General features: G+C 43.6%; 1 protein-coding gene across 8 annotated transcripts in view; it reads right to left on the bottom strand.

Moving 5' to 3' along the window:
• Nucleotides 1-22,780, bottom strand: part of Rreb1 (ras responsive element binding protein 1) — a 179,523-nt gene that overhangs the window by 23,026 nt on the left and 133,717 nt on the right. For 7 of the 8 annotated variants that reach the window (XM_071613666.1, XM_071613667.1, XM_071613665.1 and 4 more), the window contains exons 7-8: nt 14,115-14,259; nt 13,415-13,551 (exon numbers count right to left, since the gene is read on the bottom strand). In XM_071613666.1, coding sequence (XP_071469767.1) covers nt 13,415-13,551; nt 14,115-14,259 — 282 coding nt within the window. Of the gene's footprint in view, nt 1-13,414; nt 13,552-14,114; nt 14,260-22,780 lie in introns of those variants that run through there. The other variant, XM_071613670.1, reaches the window with a different exon arrangement.

The raw sequence follows: 22,780 nt of genomic DNA, 5'->3' as shown, positions 1-22,780 counted from the left end.
AGTGCCCAGAAGTCTAAATCATAGGTTAGAAAACAGAGTTAAGTAGGGAAACTGCATGGGCACGCTGCTCAGGGCCAGGGTCTTCTGGCTGGAACACATTCCATGTTCTCAGCTACGGACACAGAGGGGACAGTAACCTTGGAGGCTGCTGAGAACCTTTGTCCTATTCTACCACACTGGAAAGGGAAGTCCTGACTTCAGATCTTCCAGGTTCAAGTTCAACTGCACATGATCACCGATCCATCACCTTGGCACTAGTCAGCTGGGAGCTCTGCACTAGACTAAGGATCAAAGAAATATCTGAATCGGGAAAACTGACCTCTAACCAGACATTTGATATTATTAAGAAATTACTGTTTAGAAATTATCTGGGTTGGGGAAGAGATGACACAAAATTGACTGTGAGTTGTTAATTCCTGAAATTGGGTGAGGGATACGTGGGGGTTCATTATATTATTTTCTCTACTTTTGTATACATCTGAAAAATCCCTTATACATTCAAGAGACAGAACTACCTTACGGCAAACAGCGAATTAGCTGACTTTTTCTCTTTTCTTCAGTTTTGACAACACCTAGACCACCATCTGCAACAGGTGTGTTTGAGTGTGGGGGCTCCATTGATAAAACTACAGAAGGAAAGTCCCTACACTGAGTCCCTCTGTGGCACTCACAATGTGAAGGAGCCCATTTCCCCAGCAAGACCATGTTTCTTCCTGTACACCTACTGACCAACCAGAGCTTTGGAAAGAAGTGTGTTTGTATGTCTGTGCACACACAGGGGTGGGAGTCAGGGTCTCAAGGGAAGTGCCAAAGCCAAGGCTCAGGAAAACTACACAGACTTGGGATTTATACTCAGGGAAAGCTGGGCACTTGAGCCTATGACACAATCTGGTCTGGTACTTTGTGAACTGGAGATAGTTCAGGGGAGTCGGAGGGGATGGAAGTTAGGTTTGCCTTCCCTGAAAGGTGAGAAAATGAGGAGAGAAGCAAGCTGTAAGCAAGTGTAGTGGGGGTCCTGCCACCCAGCAGATCAGGCAGGTGTTCCCACCTGAGTCTGCAATATAACTTGCTCTTCCTGCATGCAGAAAATAGTATTTACTATAGATATTTTGTGCAGAATATTTACAGTGTTTTATTTTTATTTATTTGTTCTACTTAGTTGTACATGATTGGCAGTGTTTTAAATTAGGTTTTACTAGTGTTAGGCACTGTCCTGGTTGCAGAGATGTTGCAACACCTAAACAAGCTCATTTCAACCTAAGCAAAATGAGATAAACAGCATTAGTAAACATCACAGCAGAAAGCCTAGCGTTTCTTCCCAGCTCACCTTTACCTGTGAAGCCAGCAGGGTTCACTCCTTGCAGAGAAGGGCTTTTTATTCAAAGCCAGGTAGAGAGAGCTCATAAAAGAATTTATATACATCTTAAGTATTTAACCTAAAATATATATACACACATATATGTCTGAAACACAACTTTAAATAAATCAGAACAAAACAGTGATTCTGATTATTTTTGTGTTCTGTACTTGTGAACGTCTACGTTGCTAAAATTTATTTGCAAATCCAAAATTGATACTTGTAATGATTTTGTGGTCATTTGCAGACATGTACAAAGCAGTGAAAATCTTGAGTTGCCCAATATACACATTCCTAGCTGAGGTTGAAGGACACTACTTTGCCTTCTTGTTCAACTCTCATGCTATAAATAAATGTCCTTTGTGCTATTTCATGCCATGTTCTTCACATTTTTGTGCTTTTTATTAGTGATTTCAGTGTTACAATGGCCCCCTCGTGTGGTCCTGAAGTGCTGTTTTGTGTTCTTAAGAACGAGAGGTTATGATGTGCTTTATGGAGAAAAACGTGTGTACTGCATGTATTAGAAAAGCATGAGTTATTGTTGTGTTGGCTGTGAGTTCAATGTAGGAATCAGTAATATATATCAAAGAATGTACTTCAAACAGAAACACACACACAAAACAAGGTTCTGCACTGATTAGTTGATGAAAATAGGACTGGAGGTACCAAGGAACCCCGTATTTCCCCTAGGGAACAATGGTTGCGTATTTGCTACTTCTGTGTTTGGAGTGACCTTACAGAACCCAACTATCTCAAAAAACAACTATCTCAACTAAGCACCCGGGCCTTCTATACCCAAAGGTTCTGCATGTAGATTCAATCAAAAACCAAATTAAAATATTTGGGGAAAAATTCATCTGCACTGAACATGCACATTGCTTTTGAGTCATTGTTCTTTAAAGAATACAGTATAATAAGTATTTACACAACATTTACATGTGTTAGGTATTATAAGTCATCTAGAGAAGATTTAAAGTATAAGAAAGGATGTATACAGGTTCTATGCAAATGCTACACCATTCAATACAAGGGACTTGAGCATCTGTGGACTTTGGTATCTTCAGGTGTCCTGGAACCAAGCTCTCATGGACACTGACAGACAACTGCACATTCACTGGCTAGTCCTTCTACAGAAGGCCAAAGGTTTATGCTTGAGTCTAGTTCCATTTCATCATTAGTGCATGAATCATCCTCATAATACATCTTTTTAAAATATTTATTTTTTAGCTATAGGTGGACACAATATTTTTATTTTTATGTGGTACTGAGGATCAAATCCAGTGTCTCACGCATGCTAGGCAAGCACTCTACCTCTTAGGCACGACCCCAGCCCCCATAATACATCTTCGATTTACAGTTTTAGTTCATTTAATTGGAGCAAGGATTTAGATGTTTCGAACCAAGATAGAGCATAATCCCAAATTTCTATGATTATCTCATGTAACTGTTTATAGGTGCTTGACCTACCTAAATTTGACAGCAATTAAAAAAATACTGTCCAATCTGCACTGTAAATAAGACTTTTCAACTTGGTTTCCAGAGACTACTATTTTTCTAAACAATAATTCACTGGCTTATACAAATAAAATTGAATTATAGTAAATTATGTAAGTAGTTTACTTACATAAGTAAGTAGGTTTAGTAAGAAATAACAGTGGTTCTTAGTGGCATGTGAGCCAGCTGTGAAAGGCAAACAGGTGGGCCTGAGAAGTGGGATGGAACCCTGTAATACCTCACTTTAAAAAGAATGTATTTTTAACTGACAAATAAAAATTGTGTATTAGTAAAAAGCTTTTAAGCATTAATCTGTTGTTTAACTGAGAAATGTGTATATACTGTAGACATAAATATATATGCATTTACACATATATTTGCATGTACATATAACGTGTCAGGTAAATAGAAATTCTTATGGGGAGATAAACAAAAGTTCTATTTTTTTTTCTTCCTATGCCTTTGAGATTTCTCTGAACATACCCTATTTTTGAGACTACTAATGTATAGTCCCTCTGTTGGCCATGAATATTCACCGTGAGTGGCATCAATAGGTAGGTTTTATAAAAGAAATGGAGAGTGGCTTTTAATGTGACAATGATAATTCACTGTATGACAGCCATAAATTTTTAAAAAACATTGATTCTTACATATCTGTCTTCTCCATTCTCTTTCAAATCCCTCCCCTTTCTGGTCAGTTTCAAACAGTGGGCACTGAATAAACTCAAAGCAAAAAGTACCCAGCACCAACCACAAGCTCTGTGTCCCAGTGGAGGGCAGTGTGGAGCACTGCGGGGGTGGGGGGGTGGGGTGTCAGGGACACCAGGGTGCAGGGACAGAGTTAGGAGTACTTCAGGTTGTGTGACCTTGGACAACTTACTTACATCTGCTTTTCGGCTGCCTGCTATGGAAAACTTCCCAAACACGCCAGAGATAAGAATGCCCTCGTGACCTTGTTAAAAGAAGCAGATTCCTGGATGCCACCCCAGACCTCCTGAAGTCAGAGGATGAGCCCAGGAATCGGCTTATGAAAAAGCACCCCAGGTGATTCTTACAGTTGGACAAGTTTGAAAAACAATTTAGAGTAAGAATTTGCTGCCAGAATCAAGAGTCTGAAAATATCTTAACAGTTTCCCTTCTCACCTGTGACAGCAGGATCTTTGGGGTTACTTTGAATATCAGATAACAAAATGCTTTGAGAACTTCAAGGTACCATTTCACAGTTTTTAACCATTATTTTAACTTGTTAGGGGAGAAAAAAGAAATCAGGAAAAGGTGATGTACTGGCGTGCGTGGGCAAATATGAAAATGCAGGGAAAATTGAGTTTTAATTTCAAATGGATGTGCCCTTTCTTTTCACTCAAAAACTTCACAAGTTGCCCTCGGTTTAATCTGGAGACTTATGGGAAGAAACAAGTGTTTTTTAATGTCAGTCCTCTGTCCTATACCTCCTGCTTCCTCATTCCCTGCCACCCTCCTGAAGCCACAGCTTTCCAGCCTGCACACCCACATGAAGCCTTCTAAGTCTAAGTCAAGGTCTAGGCCTGTTTTTTTTTTTTTTTTTTTAGATGGGGATCTCACTATGTTGCCCAGACTGATTCCAACTCCTGGACTTAAGATATCTTCCTGCCTCAGCCTCCCAAGTAGCTGATGACCACAGGGATACAACACCCCTGCCCCCTTCTATTTTACTTCTGAAGATACAGAATGTCATCTCACAATCAAGTTGCTGAAAAAAGGTGGGGGCTGGGGAGACATGCTGCTTTGAAAGCAGAAGCACACTGGGGGGCTGGTTAAAAGGAAGAAACACCCACAGAAAAACACTTGCCTCCCTGTCTCAGACTCTGCACCTGTTGGTAGATCTTAAATAAACTAGTGTGGAAAACCATCACCCAGAAACATTTGGATAGGCTGTTATCAAGCAGACACTCGGGTCATGGAGCCTGCCCAAGGCCCCAGGAAGAACATTTTGCAACCTTGTTTCAAAGAAGCACTTCAAGGACAGTGGAGGTCATTGTAAATCTGTGGACCCTGCTACAGGATGCAGAGCTGCTGCAGGCACTGCTCTTAGGATATTTGCAAACCTGGCTTGGATTTGTCCATCTTCTCAAGGCTACCACCTCTGGGGGACCACCATGGGGGGATGGCCCCCAGGATTCTGTTCTCCACCCCACTCCCTGCCCTGTTTGTGAGATATCTCCTCTCTGTCAGGAATTCGTATAGAGAACAATTGCAAAAGTATTTAAATGGGGTAGAACTGCACTTGAAGAATTGCCACAGAGGGGACACAGGGGGCTGTGGGACAATTTCACTTTGCAAGAAATTTTTGACAGTGTGCCCAGAGGGAAATTTTACAAATCTGATAGTCTTCCTTCTGATTTTCTGACAGTAGCGATGTCCCAAGCTGGAAAGTGAGAGTAACTTTTACAAATGAAAACCAGTGGAAACAACTTTATTGCCACTAAGATAAATGAAGGAAAGCACATTTCTTTGTAGAATCTAAAGAAGTTAACAGAATTCACAGACAAAACCTTTGTTTTCTTTTAGAATCATATTGAAATAGGTTACTTTGAGGAACATCAGTCGGTGGGAAAGCCTCCAAAGGGCAGTTTGGGAAGGATCGGACATTCCCCTGCTCTAACAGTAGTGGCTCCTGTTGCTGGGTGTGGGGTTCTTAGAGAGGGCTGTGGTGTGGGGGTATGCAGAGTCAGGGGCTCTCTGGAACAGAGAGGAAGCAGCTGCCTGCAGCTTATCTCCTCTTCTGGCTTCCCTTAGCACCACTTGAGTATCACTGAAGGGTACTGGGTAGGTGAGAAGCAGAGATAAGAGGGCCTGGGGGTCCCAAGGGCAGGAAGTGCCTCCCAGTAGTTGGGAGGGGTAGGTGAGCCCAGTTTTGATCATGGCTTAGGTATATAAAGTCACAGAGGCTACCAACCTTGAGGCCATGATCACAGGGAGCCTTTGATATACGCTCAGAAGTGTCTTTTGGTTGTCAGGTTCAGAGGGAGATGCTGTCACAGGGAGAACGGGCTGTATGGGCTGGGTGTATAGGTCAGTGGTAGAGCTCTTGCCTAGCAGGCATGAAGTCCTGGGTTTGATCCCCAGCATTACAAAAAAAACAAAACTAAATCATATTCATAGCCCCTCTGTTTTCATCTTAAAAAAAAAAATGCCTAAATAGGGAGGGCCCTGTGGTATCTGTTTTTTTTTTTGACAGCAAAATGTCCTTGTAAAAAGACATAATATCCTTCTTTCTTCTGTTTAGTTTTAAAAAGAAAGCAGTTTAAGCCTGTAATCCCAGTGGCTTGGGAGGTTGAGGCAGGAGGATCACGAGTTCAAAGCCAGCCTCAGCAAAAGTGAGGTGCTAAGCAACTCAGTGAGACCCTGTCTCTAAATAAAATACAAAATAGGGCTGGGGGTGTGGCTCAGTGGTCGAGTGCCCCTGAGTTCAATCCCTGGTACAAAAAACAAACAAACAAAACAGTTTAATGCCAGGCTGGGATAGAAAATGTGATGTGATAAATGTGCTATTATGGTGTGGACATTCACTGTAGGGAGTAAAGGTAAAAGAACAAGCCCAAAATAGACCCAGCAGGTTTGGTGGTTCATAGTAGGGCCAATAGTTACTTATCAGAAACGACTATCACCATGAGAGGCACTGGCCCTGAAATACCAACCTAGAATTTATAACCACTGACTGAAGTGGTTTTCCGAATAATCTTCGGGAAACACCTAAAATGGAGGGGGAGCATGCACACGTGGCATGAATCAAGAGCCAAGCCCGAGGGCTGGGGGAGCAGTTCTGTGGTAGGCAGCTTGTTTGGCATGTGAGAGACCCTGTGTTGGATCCCATGCACCGCCCAGACGAAACAAAACAAAAACAAACAATACCCCGACCCCAAGAATCAAGTTTGAAGGTAAATTTTTCAGCAATGCGATTTATGAACATGGAAAACAGGGCACTTAGAAGTCCTTTTCATCTTCTTTTTCTCAACCTGAGGCTAAATGATTTTGGGATCAGCTTCCCTCGTGCCTGATTCATCTGGTCACCTTAACTCTCCAGAACAAGATGAAAATCCTGAAGTCAACAGAAAAGGCCAACAGAGCCGCCCAAGGACACACACCACCTAGGATTTCCTGTGGCATCTTCACTGAGCTGTCATTCCACAGGGCCTACCACGCAGCATCGCCCTCCCTCCCCAGTTGGCGATAAAGGGTTAATTTTTTATTTTTTACTAACTACACAAAGCACATTTTCAAAAGACTATTGGCAAATTTCAAATATTGGGAAACTCTTTCTTTAGAATCTCAGATTTCCCCAAGAAACTAAGAAAAGTAATGTGTGGCTCTGTTACTTAAAGGCGTCAAGTCCCTTCAAGCTTCTAAATATCAGCCTTTCGACACAGTTTACAAGGATTACAAAACCTGGGATGCAGGACTCAAACCAAATTTATACACCCACTCAGTTGCCCAATCTTTACAAAAGCAAAACTAGATAAAAGTGGTTCTTTATGACAATGAAGAGTAAAGAACAAATTGCTTTCATGTTCCCTGTCAAGTCAACAGTACTTGGGAGAAGCCCTGGAATCTGACTCCTCAATTTCACTGGAATGGGATAACCAAAGAAATGCCACAACAAACCATCGCTCTAAACGTTGGAGGGCTTAAAATGTTAAAGACAACACATAGCTGGCTGTGGTGGCGCACACCTATAATCCCAGAGTCTCAGGAAGCTGAAGCTGGAAGATCACAAGTTCGAGGCCAGTCTCAGTGACTTAGCGAGTCTGTGTTTCAAAATAAAAAACTAAGATCCGGGGATGCAGATTAGTAGTACAGCATCCCTGGGTTCAATCTCCAATACCTCAAAAGAATTTTTTAAAAATCAGAAAATTTAAAAGACTCATGTTCTAAATAATAGTATCAAAAGAAAAACTCATTTAGTATTTGGTACAGTTCAGAACTAGATTATCTCTCTTTATCCTCACAACAGTTTTTAGCCTTAATAAATTTTTTTTTTTTTTAAAGTTCTTGGGCTTCCCATATGTTAGGTAAATACTCTATTATGGAGCTACATCCCCAGTCCCTCACAGGTCTTCAAATCTATTTTCCAGATGGGGAAACTGAGCCTCCCCTGGCCTGAGGTCCCAGACTGCCAGGCAGCAGTGCAGAATGGAGCTGTCTGCTACTGTTTACTCAGAGGGCAGTTATTTGCAGATGCCCCAGCTTCTTACAGGACCTGCATCACATCCGTGAAGCCCGGACGCAGGCTGCTAGTAGCATTTCCTAACACTGACACTCCCTACTCCCAGCAACCCCATCAGCAGAACCTGAGAAATACCTGCTGAGAGGCTGCAACTCAGCCAGCCACTTCCCTAAGATATTGAATTCCTTGCTCATTACAGTGTTTTAATCGAGAAACTGGCATTCCTTTTAAAGGGATTTCATGCTTCATTTTTCCTGTTCTGTCTCCAGAGGCCAGCAGGGGTAAGTGCAAACAATCTCTCCTGCGGAGCCCCACCCGGCTCAGACATTCTTCTCTCCTCAGCCCACCCTTCCCAGCCCATCCCAGGGCAAGAGAACTGACATCCACAGCTGCACTAATCTCTCCCAGTTGCTGTGAGCAGCAGCGATGGGCCTGGCGGGGCAACCTCCCCTCCCCATGTCCCAGGAACCCGCCCAGGCTGTCCTCTGGGACCAAGCCAGCTTGGCGTGAAGCATGGGGCAGAGCTTGAGGGCTTTTACCATGGGCAGTGTGGAGTAAGCACGGAAGCCTGGTGAGCCTGCTGTTCATCCTGCCCCTTAGGTGCAGCGGACAGCGGGGCCACCTGACCCAGGAGCCACCAACTGCCGGACTAGCTATTTTCCCGTCATAGGCTCTCCTTCCATCCCAGATGCCCAGCATAGTTTTAAATGTGTGTCCACTGGGTGAGCCTTGGACCCCTGGACTCTTAAATTTAAGATGCTGACAGATTTGGTTTTACCTTTAGCCTATGTTTAAGATGACATTTGACATGTGTGGGACCAATGCTACATGAAGAATGGGTTTCTCAGCAGGTGGGGGACATGCAGGGAGGACATGATCATTTCTCCCCACAGTTGAGAATGCAGAAGTTTCTGCCATATCCTTCCCAGTGGCCCCACCGCCAAGACACATGGCAAGGAGTGGCCCTCCTGGCTATAGCATTTCTCACCTCCCCACCTCACCCCCACAGGGCTGTGGGTACCTGCCAGAACCCCCTTGGGCTTCCAATGGATTCCCAACCTTAACATCACCTCAGAGGCAACCAAGATTAATAAAGTGGACCAGCCAGGCAGGATGGCACAGAATGTGATCCCAGGAACTTGGGAGGTTGAGGCTGGAGGATCATAAGCTCAAGGTCAGCTCAGGTAACTTAGTGAGATCCTGTCTCAAAATAAAACATAAAAAGGGCTGGGGCTGGAGGGGTGTTGGGGCTGCGGCTGAGTGGTAGAATGCCTGCCTTGCATGTGTGAAGCACTGGGTTCGATCCTCAGCACCACATAAAAATAAAGATATTGTGTCCATCTATAACTTAAAAAAAAAAAAGGACATACTTATATAAAAAAAAAAAAGGGCTGGGAGGTGTAACTCAGTGGTAGAGCGCCCCTGGGTTCAATCCCTAGTGCCACCAAAATAAATAAATAAATAAAAAGTAACGTTGACCAGACTGAGGAGGGCCTTGACCTGGAGAGAAAGTAGTGAATATCATAACACCTGATACACTCAAAGGAGAAACTTGAAACTTTATACCAACCTATCCCTCTGCTTGGCTGAGAGGCAAACGTGCCTTCTTGGTCCTGAATTCATCTCCTTGTTTCTGACTAGCCCATGGCCTCTGTCTTGAACAGTACCATTTTCCTCAAGTCTGGTAGATGCCTGGCACTAGCTTGAGGATTCAGTCATTTGTTGGGTACATTTTAACTGAAATAATGTTAAAATTACTTATTACCTGATCTCTTTTAATCAAGAAGCCACATGAGATTATACAATAACCTGGGCCAAGCTTCACCTTTGGCAGCAGCTTCCTCAACATGGGAACTATCCAGCTCATCCAGCTATTGCCCCTCCTGGCCCACCCCAGGACAAGAGTCTTTCACACATGAGGCTGGGGCTTGCTGCCCTCCCTACTTATCTTACCTGCTCTGCAGGCTGCTGAGCACTTGACATGTGGCTGGTTTGTCCTGAGAGGGGCTGTGATAGCACCACATGCACCGATTTCAAAGACTTGGCATATGACAGGAAGACAGCAAAATGTCTTAATGAGAATTCTTACAATGACTTTATGTTGACATTCTGTTTTGACTATATGGGTATAGTCAACTAAAGCATTATTAATTTCACCTGTTGCTTTTTTGTTTTCCCCCCTTGGTGCTGGGGGCTGAACCCAGGACCTCACACATGCTAAGCACATGCTCTACCACTGAGCTATACTCCCAGCCCTCACTTTACTAGAAAATTTCAAAGGACACATGGGGCTCACATTCCACTTCTGCTGCATGGTGCTGGATGTTTCCTCCAGCTGACTTCATTCCCAGCATCGGATGGCCTGCTGCTCCGCTCTATTCTAACCACCAAGCCAGGTATTCAATGTCCACCAATATCCCCACACCGGCGACGGCCCCTTTGTATCCATCTACTCTTTGAATACACACTCCCTCACCTCGGATTCCAAATGCACCCAGGAAGCTCTACACCACCTCCTCCCCTGCCTTCCCTGCCTCATCTGGGAAGCTGTATAGAAAGGGTCACCAGCAATACCTGACCCCGAGAGCTGGAATCTACCATGGGCTTTGTATCTTCCTTTTGTTCAATGCTAACACTTCGTTAATATGAAACACTGCAGAAGGGAGGAAAATGAACTCAGTGTTTACATGAGTTTGGATTTCCAACACTTTATTAAGGAACAACGGGCACCTTGCCAGATTAGTGGGAGGGGAAGCGGGTAGGGGCAGGAGAGACAGAAACCAACAGCTGTTTTGAGTTACAGACTTTCTGTCTAAACTGGTAGCATCCCACTGTGGCTGTTGCCTTTGGGGTTTGAAAATGAAGTTGGTGTCTATTTTAGTTCTGGGTTAAAAAGCAGTCTTTCCCACCAGCTACCGTCACAGTTCACAGCCTGGCTAGTCCTCACTGGCCCATGCCTGCCCCCAAGGCCTCCTCTGATAGCAGGCTATTATGTGGAACAGCAGAGCAGAGAGGAGAAAGGGAAATTAACAATGTTCTGTAATCAACTCCTTTTTGGTTTCCAGATGCCAGCCCCACCCCATCTAGCAACAGTTACTAGATAGTGCCATCAGGCAGGAGCTAGCCTGCTCACCCTGCACAAAGGATGTCAGGTCACCTCTTCTTAACAGCAACCCTAAGGCCAGTCATTGTGGGGCCAGGGATAAAGGCCTGCCAAGACTCTACCAGGCAAAGACACTTCTTTAGCTAACCACTCATCAAACAAAGGGCATTATCACTGAACAGGTGAGGTTAACTGGATCTGCAGGGCTGGAGGTTCAACCTCATAGCCTGTCTATGCCACCCGCCTTGGAGCCATATTGGGTGATCATCCATCAAATTGTGACTGCACATGGACTACATGACCAGTGTCCAGTGCAATTCCCACTTCCACCCACTCTGAGGATGCCCGCCTCTCCCTTGAGAAGGTCCTGGTCTGCAGGCCACTCCACAAGATCCACACCCTCATCCACAACAGCACTTCAGCAGAGGATAGCTCATCCTTCTCTCTCACTGCTATGCACTTTGTCCAAGCCCTGGGCTGTCCAGAAATCTCTTCAGAGCCAGATTATTTTTTCCTATAAGATAGAATTATCGAGAAGGGGCAAATGGACAGTTCCTATGATGCTCTCTTATCACAAAATAAAATAGGAAGTGAAATAAAACATATAAAGGAGCACAGAGATGAGCTGTGACTTCATGGCACTGCGTAACAAAAATGCTGAACGGGAGTTGGCGTCTCAAGTGCTATTCCTGCTCTGCCCACAACTCTCCTTATGAGGCTTGCCTGCCAACTTCATATCCTTCATCCAGAGAAGGATTTTAATATTCTCCACCTACCACAAGCCCACATCCTAGGGATGCTGTGGACATTAATGAAACCATAAAGTCAAGTTCCTCAATCTCAGAATGAGGGGGTTTACAAAAGGAAGAACCAGATGTGTTCTCAACGGTTAAGAGAGTTTTTAGAATTACAGACCTGAAGGGAATAAAGGGATGACCTGGTTTCCCAGCCTTCCTTCAATCTGAAGGATGAGGAAACTGAACTTACACATGAGCAGAGACAGGCCTGACAACCAGCCCATGGCTGCTCCAACACATTGGCCAATTTTCTAAGACTGGGGAGTTTCATAAAGATATTTTATAGTATTTCAATTGCTCTCCATAAATTCTTTCCTCCTCGTCCACTGGAATATATGTCAAACTAATGCAATTAAGGATAACGATATTCAACATGGCTTTTAGTTACCCCCGCACAGAGGTCTTCGGCTGGCTCGGACCTTTTCAATCCTAGGTCACAACTTAACACATGTTTGTGGGAAGGAAATCTGGTCCATGTATTAGGCAAACAGATGCCCAAATTCCTGTACTCTCAAGGTGTCTTCCTCACGTTGTAACCACGTAGGGGTCTGCCCTCTGCTCTTGGAAGAACACCCTCAGCTGTGTGTGACTTCCGGGATGGGCTACCTTCAAGCCTCCCAACTACAGAAGAGGCTCCCACACAGCTCTTTGTTCTTTTCAATGCTTAAGATCAATGATAGTAATAGTTTAAGGAAAAATCTCTACACCTATCTGCTTACAAAAAACATGGGACTTTCTGCCTGATGAAGAGTCATCAGAGATGGTAGCAAAAGACAGACAAGTTCCCCCTAAATTCCGATGGAAAATTATATCAATATCCATGTTTTCTGCCTCACAAAGTTGAGAATCAGAAACCCTGCAGCTAAGCAAGATCTAAAACTAAAGCTGAATGAGAACAATTGCCTGCCGCTGTTTCATTGGAACGAGAAGGCTTTACTTCTTTGCACTCAGCTAGTCTTTCTTACCCTACAATGCTTTCTCAGGGTTGTTTTTGCTATGGGTTGAACTTTTCTGAACATCTAGTATGTGCCAGCATTGTGCCAGGGGCATGTATCACATGGGTTATCCCTGCCCTGACCACATATCCATATATGACTAATAATCTTGTGGGTTGCAACACCTTTTTTTGAAGAAAATATGTCTGTTGTCCAAAAGCTCTTGTGACAGGAGACTCCCCAGTGGCTGGGGGGCTCAATGGTGATTACTCAAGGGGCCTTGCTAGGAGCAAAAGAGGCAGAATGAACACACCCTGTGACTATAGCCACCTTCTCCCTGAAGATCCTCAGCCCAACCTCTTCCCTATACCTTGAGTGTTTCTTAACTACCTTATTAATGTCATCCTACTCAAGTTCAATCACTGAACTCAGTTTAAAGTAATGAGAAATAAGAATGTAATATGCTAGGAGTAGGAATGAAAAACAGCCTCCCAGACCACAGGTCTAGTTCACCTTTCCTCCTACCTTAGTGGGTTATCTGAATGGGTCTCCATGTGCGTCTCCAGTCCATACTTGCAAACAAATTCCTTGAAGCATATTGGGCAGTGAAAGACTTCATCAGCCTTCTTCTCCAAGTCACCTGGCTGCCCGTCTTCTACCATCTTAGGGAAAAGCAGAAAGTGAAGTCATAAAGGTGTTCTCTCATGGGGACTGCTTCAGAAAAGAGGCCATCACCAACCCAGGGACTTCTAAAAGGGATGTGGACCTCACTACGTTATTAAGGATGTGACTCCACTGATTCCTACATTCACACAAGACATACCCACCACTTACCCGCCTGTGCCCTCACTCATTCCCCAGTCGTCTTATCTACTCAACAAATACTCATGGAGCACCTAGTATCTGCCAAGCACTAGGAATGAGTGAGGACAAGAGTCCCTAACACTGATAAAACTTCATTTTAGCTATAAAAACAACATAAAAAGTGTGAAAATAATTCTGGGAGCTCTTTGTTTCATCCCTAGGCTAGTTGAGGGGGTCCAAAGAGGAAACACACACAGGTACTCTTTTCTTAGACACTTTAGAAAATACTGTGGGAAAACATAGGTCGAAAAGCCTAGGATAGATGTCTGCCAAGTCCCTAGACTATGAAAATAAAGACGAGAGGTAGATCTGCAAAAGCCCCCCCATGAGGAGACTCGTCTGTGCCAGGGGCCCAGAGGACCTTTTTAGCTGGTGCTGGGTCTTCTCTCTCCGATTCGGCATCATGACTCAGCTTCCTCTTAGAGGACAGCCGCCTGCGCTTCAGAGGGGATGGAGGGGCTGCAGCTGTAGCACTGTTGGGGTCCTTCTCATGAATCTTCATATGTCTGAAAGGGAGATACACAACGATGGTGTGACGTGACGACAACAAATATCTAGTTCACTTATTTCTTCTAAATTTTAGATTTTGTATCTGGGCCTTGGTCTTGGATTTTATCTTTTTTTGTGTGGTGCTGAGGATGGAACCCAGGACTTTACTTGTGGGAGGCAGGTGCTCTGCTACTGAGTTATAGCCCTACTCCCCGAATTTTCATTAGTTAAGTATGTGGAATACAATTTGTACAGTGGCTTCTATCTTTCCAAAGCTTTATAATCTCCTTGACCCTTCAAGCTCCTGAGAGTGCTATCCAGAAGCAGTGCTGTGTCTCACTGCTTGGTGGACGATATTCATGAACTTGACAGGCATTAGTGAGATAGAAACAACTAGCTGGTGACTGGTTTTATGTACTCAGGCAAAAAATACTATTTTAGGACACATAATTCTGCAGAATAAAAAATTCCCAGGTTCCTAAACTTCCACTAGTTCACAAACTAAGCCATAACTCCATATTGGCCCACAGAAGCCATCCTAGTTGTATTGTCTTTCTTCTGCCTTTGGAAGCATTTTGGGGTACAAATTTGAACTGTGCTGACAAAGCACATGTCCAGAGTGCTTAAGACCTGAAATCTTTTCCATGTTGTTCAAGGTATTATGTGGATTTATAGATGATGAGAATAGGTGGACAGTGCAGTAAATTACATGTTGCAACTCTTGTATCTAGATACACATATAATATGAAAGTGAGGTTTTATATATATTATATGTGTTTGTTCCATTAAAAGGGGTCTTATGGATAAGGATCTGATTTAAATGACCTTATTTACTTATTTATTGTGGTGCTAGGGATTGAACCCAGGGCCTTGTGCAAGGCAAGGCAAGCACTCTATCAACTGAGCTATATCTCCAGCCCTTATTATTAACCCAGCCCTTAATAAATAACCTTATTTTATCAGGTTCTAAAACAAACATCCTAAGAAGAGGGTCCCAAGATACAGAGGAAAAGAATGGCATTACAAACAAATAGTCTCAATTCCTTTTTTTTTGCAAAATAAAAAAAGTTTCAGTTTGCTAATGACAATCATACTCATCATCTGAATGGGGTTAAACTGTGCCAGATGTAGGAATGTAGCTGCAGCTTTTTACAAATAGCTATTTTATAAGATGATTTTACTTGAGAATTTCCTTCCACTCCCTCCCCTGTGCTGGGGATTGGATCCAGGGCCTCATGCACACTAGGCAAATGCTCTACTACTGAGCTATACCTCCAGTCCCTATAAAAGTTCTTAAGAATGTGAAAAGACAGCAAAGCTCTCATGCACTCCCCTGTCACACTTCTGAAAACCATCTCAGCTCACCTTTTTGCTGTGCCTTCTTTAGAGGAGTGAGTCTGTGGGGTGAAAAGGCCAAGCAGCTTGTGAATCACAGCTGCTGGTGCCAATGATCAAGATGGCCAGGATGCCGAATTTCCCACACACAGGTTCTGCCCTACAGCAGCAGGAATCTCCTTTTCTAAAGTTTGTGGATATAGATGCTACAGTTTGCTTTAGACTTCTCTCACTCTACTCCTTAGACACACTCTAGAATTAACCCCCTGCCTAGACTCTGCCCTGACAAAACAGCACCAGTCCTACAGCTATCCACCAGCTGGAACTGCTAAAGATGGATCCTGACCTTGAGGACAGGGGACTCAGGAAAAGAAGCCAAACCTGTTTTCTTAGGGGGAATCCATGTGGTGGAGTAGAAAAATCTAGTGGGAGAAAATGGATGAGAATCACAATCACGCTTATAGCCACAAAATTCCTTACCCAAATTATTAGGGAAGGATGCTTTTTTATTTAGTTCTCAGTCACTTAAAGACTTGAAGAAGTTAACAGACACAAATAGCTCTGTTAAGTACAAAAGTGATTGTGATTTGACAAGAACATCCTTTAACATCAAAGTTTGAAGGAAAAAAAAACCAAAGTGGCTTCTTTCAGCATTTATTATATGGTTCATCCCAATTTTATATATTTAAGAAAAAAGCATCTAAGAATTGAGGAAGTATGATAATACTGAAGATATAAATTATTATTCAAATTTGCCATTTCAATAACTTATTCAAAATCAATTTAATTAACAAAAACAATACCCTTTTTACCAATAGAGTGAGAATATTAGAAATTAGAGAATGACGACTATACACAGTTCATTGGCACACTTCAGGCTCCATATTCTCAATCACATGATACATATACACACAGAAATATAAAAGGATGCTTTATTATTTTGTCCTTGGGATTTATGAGAGAAGCTAGTTTCACAGGGAGAAGAAGGGCTAAACCCAGCACTCAGTGAGGGTTTAGCAGAACTTTCACACACACTGTTATTTCCATTTTGCAGATACAGTGGTGATATAAAGAGGGATCTGTAATTTTCGGTTAGAATGAAGTTTTCAACAATTGGGACCTTTCTCCTACTTCAGATGGCCTCCAAAGGCCACATCAGTCAGTTAACTTGGTTCTGGATCACTAGCTGGAATCTCAGGGCCATAACCCAGGCACTTCCTCTGTGGGTGACGGTGGCCCAAGGTGAAATAGTTGGCATTAAATGACAAAATTCTATCAGGAGACAGAGCAGGTGAAGAGCCCATAGGACTGCAGAAAACCTGGTCCTAGTCTAAAATCCTGGGGTGGCCCTTGAACAGCATGATGGCTGCGGTGAAAGAAAGAAGGAAGGACAGGCAGTCCTACTGGCCCCATGAAACTGAAGAACACAACCATCTACTCTAGCTCTCTGAGTCCTGCTGGAGCCTCAGGTTCAAAACACAAGCACAGCTCCAGTCTAGGATGAAATGTCTGGTTGCTGGCCACAACACGGTGGGTGAGTCCCTGGTTCGTTCCTCCAGAGACATGATGACCAATAGAAGAAGCAAGCTGATTCAAGACTTAAATTTAGTCAATGGCCTCAGAGGTCCACAGAGGTCCAGTTGACTGGATGTGATCTGCAGTTACAGATTCCCTCCATCCCAACCCTGCTCCGATTCCTTAGCCTCCAACAACATGGACAGCAACTTGAGCTGTTCATTTCCTCCCTAAGGTTTTCAGGAAGCAGGGCGAGAGTCATCATGATGAGCCAGTAATTAGCCTCCCCCTTAGGGTAACCAGACAGAGAAAAGGGGTGGAAGGAAAGAGCAAACACTATTGTGATTAGAAAGCTGGGTCTGGGCTGGGGCTGTAGCTCAGTGGTTGGGAACTTGTCTTGCATGTGTGAGGCACTGGGTTCAATCCTCAGCACCACATTAAAAAATAAATAAATAAAACAAAGATATTGTGTCCATCTGCAACAACAACAATAGCAAAAAGAAAAAAAGAGGCGCTGGCTGGGGTCTGTTTTCCTCGTAGGTCTTATTTCCAGGGTTAATCTGCCCGATTCTCATTATCTGAGACTCAATGAAGACAAGCCCTGAGCTGGAAAGGAGCTAAGATAGGACCCAGTCATGCATTCGGCACAGAAAGTCCCTCTGCACAGCATACGAGAGAGAGCACCACCTAGTTGTGTTTGAATGCTTCCAACAACAAGGACGTCTCCATTTTCACCAGTTGTTCTCATGGTAAAAGACAGTCTTCCGCATATGGAGTCAGATAGGAATTCCATCCTTTAAGTATCTATCAGTTGTCAGGGGCAACACAACCTATACTCTTCCGATAGCACATGAGGACCACTGCATTTCTCCCAAGTTCTCTTCTCAAAATTAAACAATTCCAGGCCCCTAAGTGCCACCTGCAAATCTGTTGGAATATACTGCTCACTAACCTCAGGATACCCTCCAGTCTGTAGACATCCTTCATCCACATTTGGATCACGCTGGATCCTGCATAGACATGGTCTGAGAGCTCAGAGCACAGAGACAATGACCTCCAGAGATGACATAACATAGCTTGGGATGGTTCTCATGAGTGTGTTGTTGTTGTTTGGCACTGGAAATTGAACCCAGGGGCACTTTACCACTGAGCTGTATCACTGGTTCTTTTCAAATTTTGAGACAGGGTCTCCCTAAGTTGCTGAAGTTCTCACTAAAATTACTGTGGCTGGCCTTGAATTTGTGACCATCCTGCCTCAGATTCCCATGCCACTGGGATTACAAGCATATACTACCAGACCCAGTTGCTGCGCATGTTTGAAAGCGATATTACATCCCCAGTTCCTATGAACCAAGTTTTGTCAACTAGAATGCCCATGATTCCTTCATTCAAACCGTTATCAAAACCATGTCTTTTCATTTTCCCTTTTAGCAAATGTGATGGAGTCTTAAGATATGCAATGTTAATGAGAGTTGAGAATTGTTAACTAACCACCTTTCTGCAAAGTGGCTAAGCAATAAGGACCAGACTTTTAAATGTATATGTCCTTTATCCCAGTAACTCCACTTAACGAAATTTGTCTTAAGGACTAATAACTGGGCAAGTCATTTTATAATGATAATTCACAGATGGATACCCTATGCAAACACTGACAACTACAGGGTGACCCACCAGCAGGTTGTGGGATTTGAGACTGTTCACAGTGCTCTTCTTCTTGCCGCCTATTGTTCATTCCCTACCCAGCAGCCAGTGTGCTCCTAAAAGAGGTCACGGCATACCACTTCTTGCTTCAACTTTTCTGCCAGGACTGTTTTCAGTAAATCTTGTCTCCATTTATTTCCTGGGCCTCACTGGTGAGCATCCTAGCCTCTTTATCCCAAGGCCCTTTCAGGTTTTACTTCCTTCAAAAACACACAGCAGAAAGGGAAGAGATTGTGTATTTCCTTTTTTGACCCCTTGCCCCCAGTCAAATTAGTTCTATTATCTTGAACCTAGTTTGTCTCTTGTTCTCTGCACTAGCCTGTGGAGGCACACAGTAGGTGGTGGACAAATATCCACCAAATGGCTAGAAGAAGAAACAAATGAATATATTGAATTACAGAATAATAAATGAAGAAAAGGAGAACAAAGCATATGCAGAAACCGTTCCACTTGAAGCACCACTACACCATATATCCTTAGGTTCCTTATAATTTACGTCACTGGAATTTAATGCGAACAAACCTGATATCTGTGGAGTAACTAGTAATATTCAAGTACCCCATAAGCTATTTTTGTCTCTTAATAGAATTTGTGCTCATTCATTCAAACAGTTATCTACACATACAGTAGAGAGGTCAATGTAAAATCAAAGTACACTTGTACTTTTGCATAAAATTCTAGAATTTTCATTCAGAGGCAGGTTACTTCAGCAATAGGAACCAGGCATGTTGGTGCATGCCTGTAATTCCAGCACCTTAGGAGGCTGAGGCAGGAGGAGGATCTTAAGTTTGAGGCCAGGTTCAGCAACTTAGTAAGACCCTGCCATGAATAAATAAATAAATGAACCGAAACAAATAAATAAAGCAAGCTGGGAATGTGGCTCAGTGGTAGCACTGCCTTGGGTTCAATCCCTAGTATTTTAATAAAACAAAACCAAACCTGACAAACTTAACAAAACCAGTAAGAATCCTGCCACACTGTGTCTAAGGAAGGAATTTTATCAGCACTTTGGGAATCAAGAGAAGTTTCCTGCCATCCGTAACACCTAGACAGGCTTTTACAGTGATGAACAAAAATATTCTGGATGTAAATCTGGAATAAAAATCTGAGTACCTTTTAATACTGATAGTGCAAATTTTGTGGGTGCCACCTGCAAATCTGTTGGAATATACTGCTTACTAACAGGGGTGGATATATTGATTTTCGACTTAACATTTTTCTTCCTGTAAATGTAATCATGTCTTCTAAAATTTGAGATAAAATTAATTTATTTAGAGCTACTGGAGACTGAACCCAGGGTTTTGTACACAGAAGGCAAGCACTCTACCACTGAACTACATCCCCACAGTAAGGTGGGATGTCCATCGGCATACTGAAGAGAAAGATCAGAGCTAAACCAAATGGATCTTGCATGCGAGAGCTGAATGCTAGTCAAGTAACTCCAGGGAGAAACACCAATCCCTTAAACACACTCCTTACCTCCCTGAACATCCTCTTTTCCAGTTTCAAATACAGATACTTCCTGCTGACTTTCCTAAGGCATGGGAATCCTGAAACCTGGGATGGGAGTTAACTCTTAGCCATGTAAGCACTGGCTTGATCTGAGTAGCAAGCAGGAATTTGGAGGGAAGATGTTATATTTATAGCATAAAGAGAATGTATGATGGCAGTGAAGCCACAGGGTTCACTTCCCATGTCTTTGAGCTGTGATGCATTTTGGATGTTAGATTCTGATTCTGCCACCTAGTAACCACGGTGACTCGTTACTTAGGCTACCTCAGTTTCAATTTGCACATCTGTGAAGTGGGGGATGATACTGCCATTCTCTTAGAGCACTGCTTTCCAACCATGGGCCTCTGACCAGCAGCATCAGCATCATCTCTGGCTTGTTAAAAATGCAAAGCCTGCAGACTAGAGGCCTAGAGCAGGGCCTGGCAATATGGGTTTCCATGTCTTGCTTGCTCAAGTGTAAGAACCATGAGATCCAAGGGAAATTCTTATGCCCTTGATACTAACTGCAGGTTTGGTTAACCATCTGACTAGGATGTCCATAGATTTTGGATTCATGCATCAAACCTCTCTCAGACTCATCTTCCAATATACCAGTAGTCTCTAAATTTACCAGGCATAAACGCTTAACAAAGCAAATGGGGAAATTCAACTTTCTTAAAATTCCTTGAGTGGAAAAGTCCTTCAGGGAAACCCTCAGCAAGTTTAAATGTAACCCAAACTAAGGATTGCCTAGTTGAAGAGGCATTCTTTGAGCCTTCCTATGTCTAATTTACATGTGAAGGTTAAAGCTCAGGAAAGATCTAGACACTTCCAGTACCTGCAAACTTTCCACTCTTAATTTCCTCATAGGCTTATTAATGGAGAAGTTGAATTATTTGATCCTCTGAGTGAATGGCATAAGGAAGGTCACTCCATGAGTACACACAACTCTACACAGAGGGCACTCTGCACTGCTGAGTTGCCAAACAGAAGGCAACCAATTCAAACAGGTTCTAGCAGCCTGGTTATAGATACATACTCATGTATACTGACGATAGCTTTTCTTGTCCAACAATGCCTTGTGATAAATCAAGAGGGAATGAGTGAGATTAAGAAGCATCACAGCTTTACAATACACATTTCTGGCCAAAGAAAAGTACATCTTCAGAAAGATTTGTGTTTATGTTTTCATAGCAAATACCTAGGAGAGGAGTTTAGGGTAGAGAGGTGTGAGTGATACTTGTTATGTCAATCAATTCTGTGCAAACAATGGGGCACAAAGTCAAGAGTGGAGGAGGGTTATGGGGAGAGGGATGGCAAGGCATCAACAGCGAATCCCAGTGGGCCCCACCTATCAGTGCAAAGGCACCTTCTAGTCATTCAGGTGTTGTTCACGTCCAGTCATGCTTGTCCAGGAGGCAGGTCACATCGGCTGTGCCAGGGTGTGGAAGAAGGTTTGTCGATGCGTAAGCATAAGCAACTGTGCTGACCTAACAGCCAATCCTCTCAGAAAAGTCTAGAAGTCATCCGGGCATGAGGTACAAATCTGCTGTCTGTGGGCTTGCCGTGGGAACACCTTAACTCGCCTGCTCCCAGGGATGCTTGGGTGAAATGCCCTTGATGCTGTACTTATCCCACCACAGGCCAGTGGTGTCCTCTCACTGGAATGTTATGGACAGCAGAGGTTGTGACAAAGGGGAGCCCTACACCTAGCCTTGATACTAGAATTTCTTCCTGTTGTTTCCACTCAGGGAGACGCCTGTACAGGCCACATCCTCCACGGCACAGACTTCCTCCTTGAGACAACACACCCAGGAGTAGAGGGCTTCTCTTACCTAAGACTGGCACTCTGATGGCACCAGTGTAAGGACAGACTTCAAACGAAGAGACCTTAGTTCAAAGCAGGTGCACACCAGCCTTTAGCCTCAAATCCTTGTTAACAAACACTGCTGGGTGCTCGGTAACTCCTCTGCTTTCCAGCCCAGGGCTCCTTTCTAACCCTGGGTTCTGAGGTCCTGGTCTTTCTGGTTGGACCACTATTTCTATCTCGTCTCAGGTTCATTGCAGTGTTTGGAGAGGGCAGCTCCTTTTACTTATTTATTCCCCCCCTGCCCCTCGCCACTTTCTTTGGCAGTTCCTTTTCTATCTTGGTCCTGGGTAAGATCCCTATGTATTCTTTGCCCAAACACTACTTCATTGATGGACTGAGCTGGACTTTCGATACCTGAAGAGTATTCTTCCTCAATGTCCCAGCCACCGTTTTAGGGGCAGAAGGGTACCTTTGGCTCCTAAATTCCTTTCTCTATTGACCTGGAAGCTGTTGACTGAGGGACAGTGACCTCTAGCTTTTGACTGTCTACATAGGAAAGAGACACACTCCCTTCATAACTGCCACTCTCTCTCCTTCCCTCCTGACTTTCACATCGAGTAGGAGGGGCTTGGCGGGCAGCCCAGGTACATTGGTATCAACCTTTAAATAACCTTTACTCTAGATAC

Source organism: Marmota flaviventris, chromosome 6, assembly GCF_047511675.1.
Source record: "Marmota flaviventris isolate mMarFla1 chromosome 6, mMarFla1.hap1, whole genome shotgun sequence".
NCBI lineage: Eukaryota > Metazoa > Chordata > Mammalia > Rodentia > Sciuridae > Marmota > Marmota flaviventris.
The sequence above is the reverse complement of the archived record's forward strand: the minus strand, read 5'-3'. Positions and strand labels throughout refer to the sequence as shown.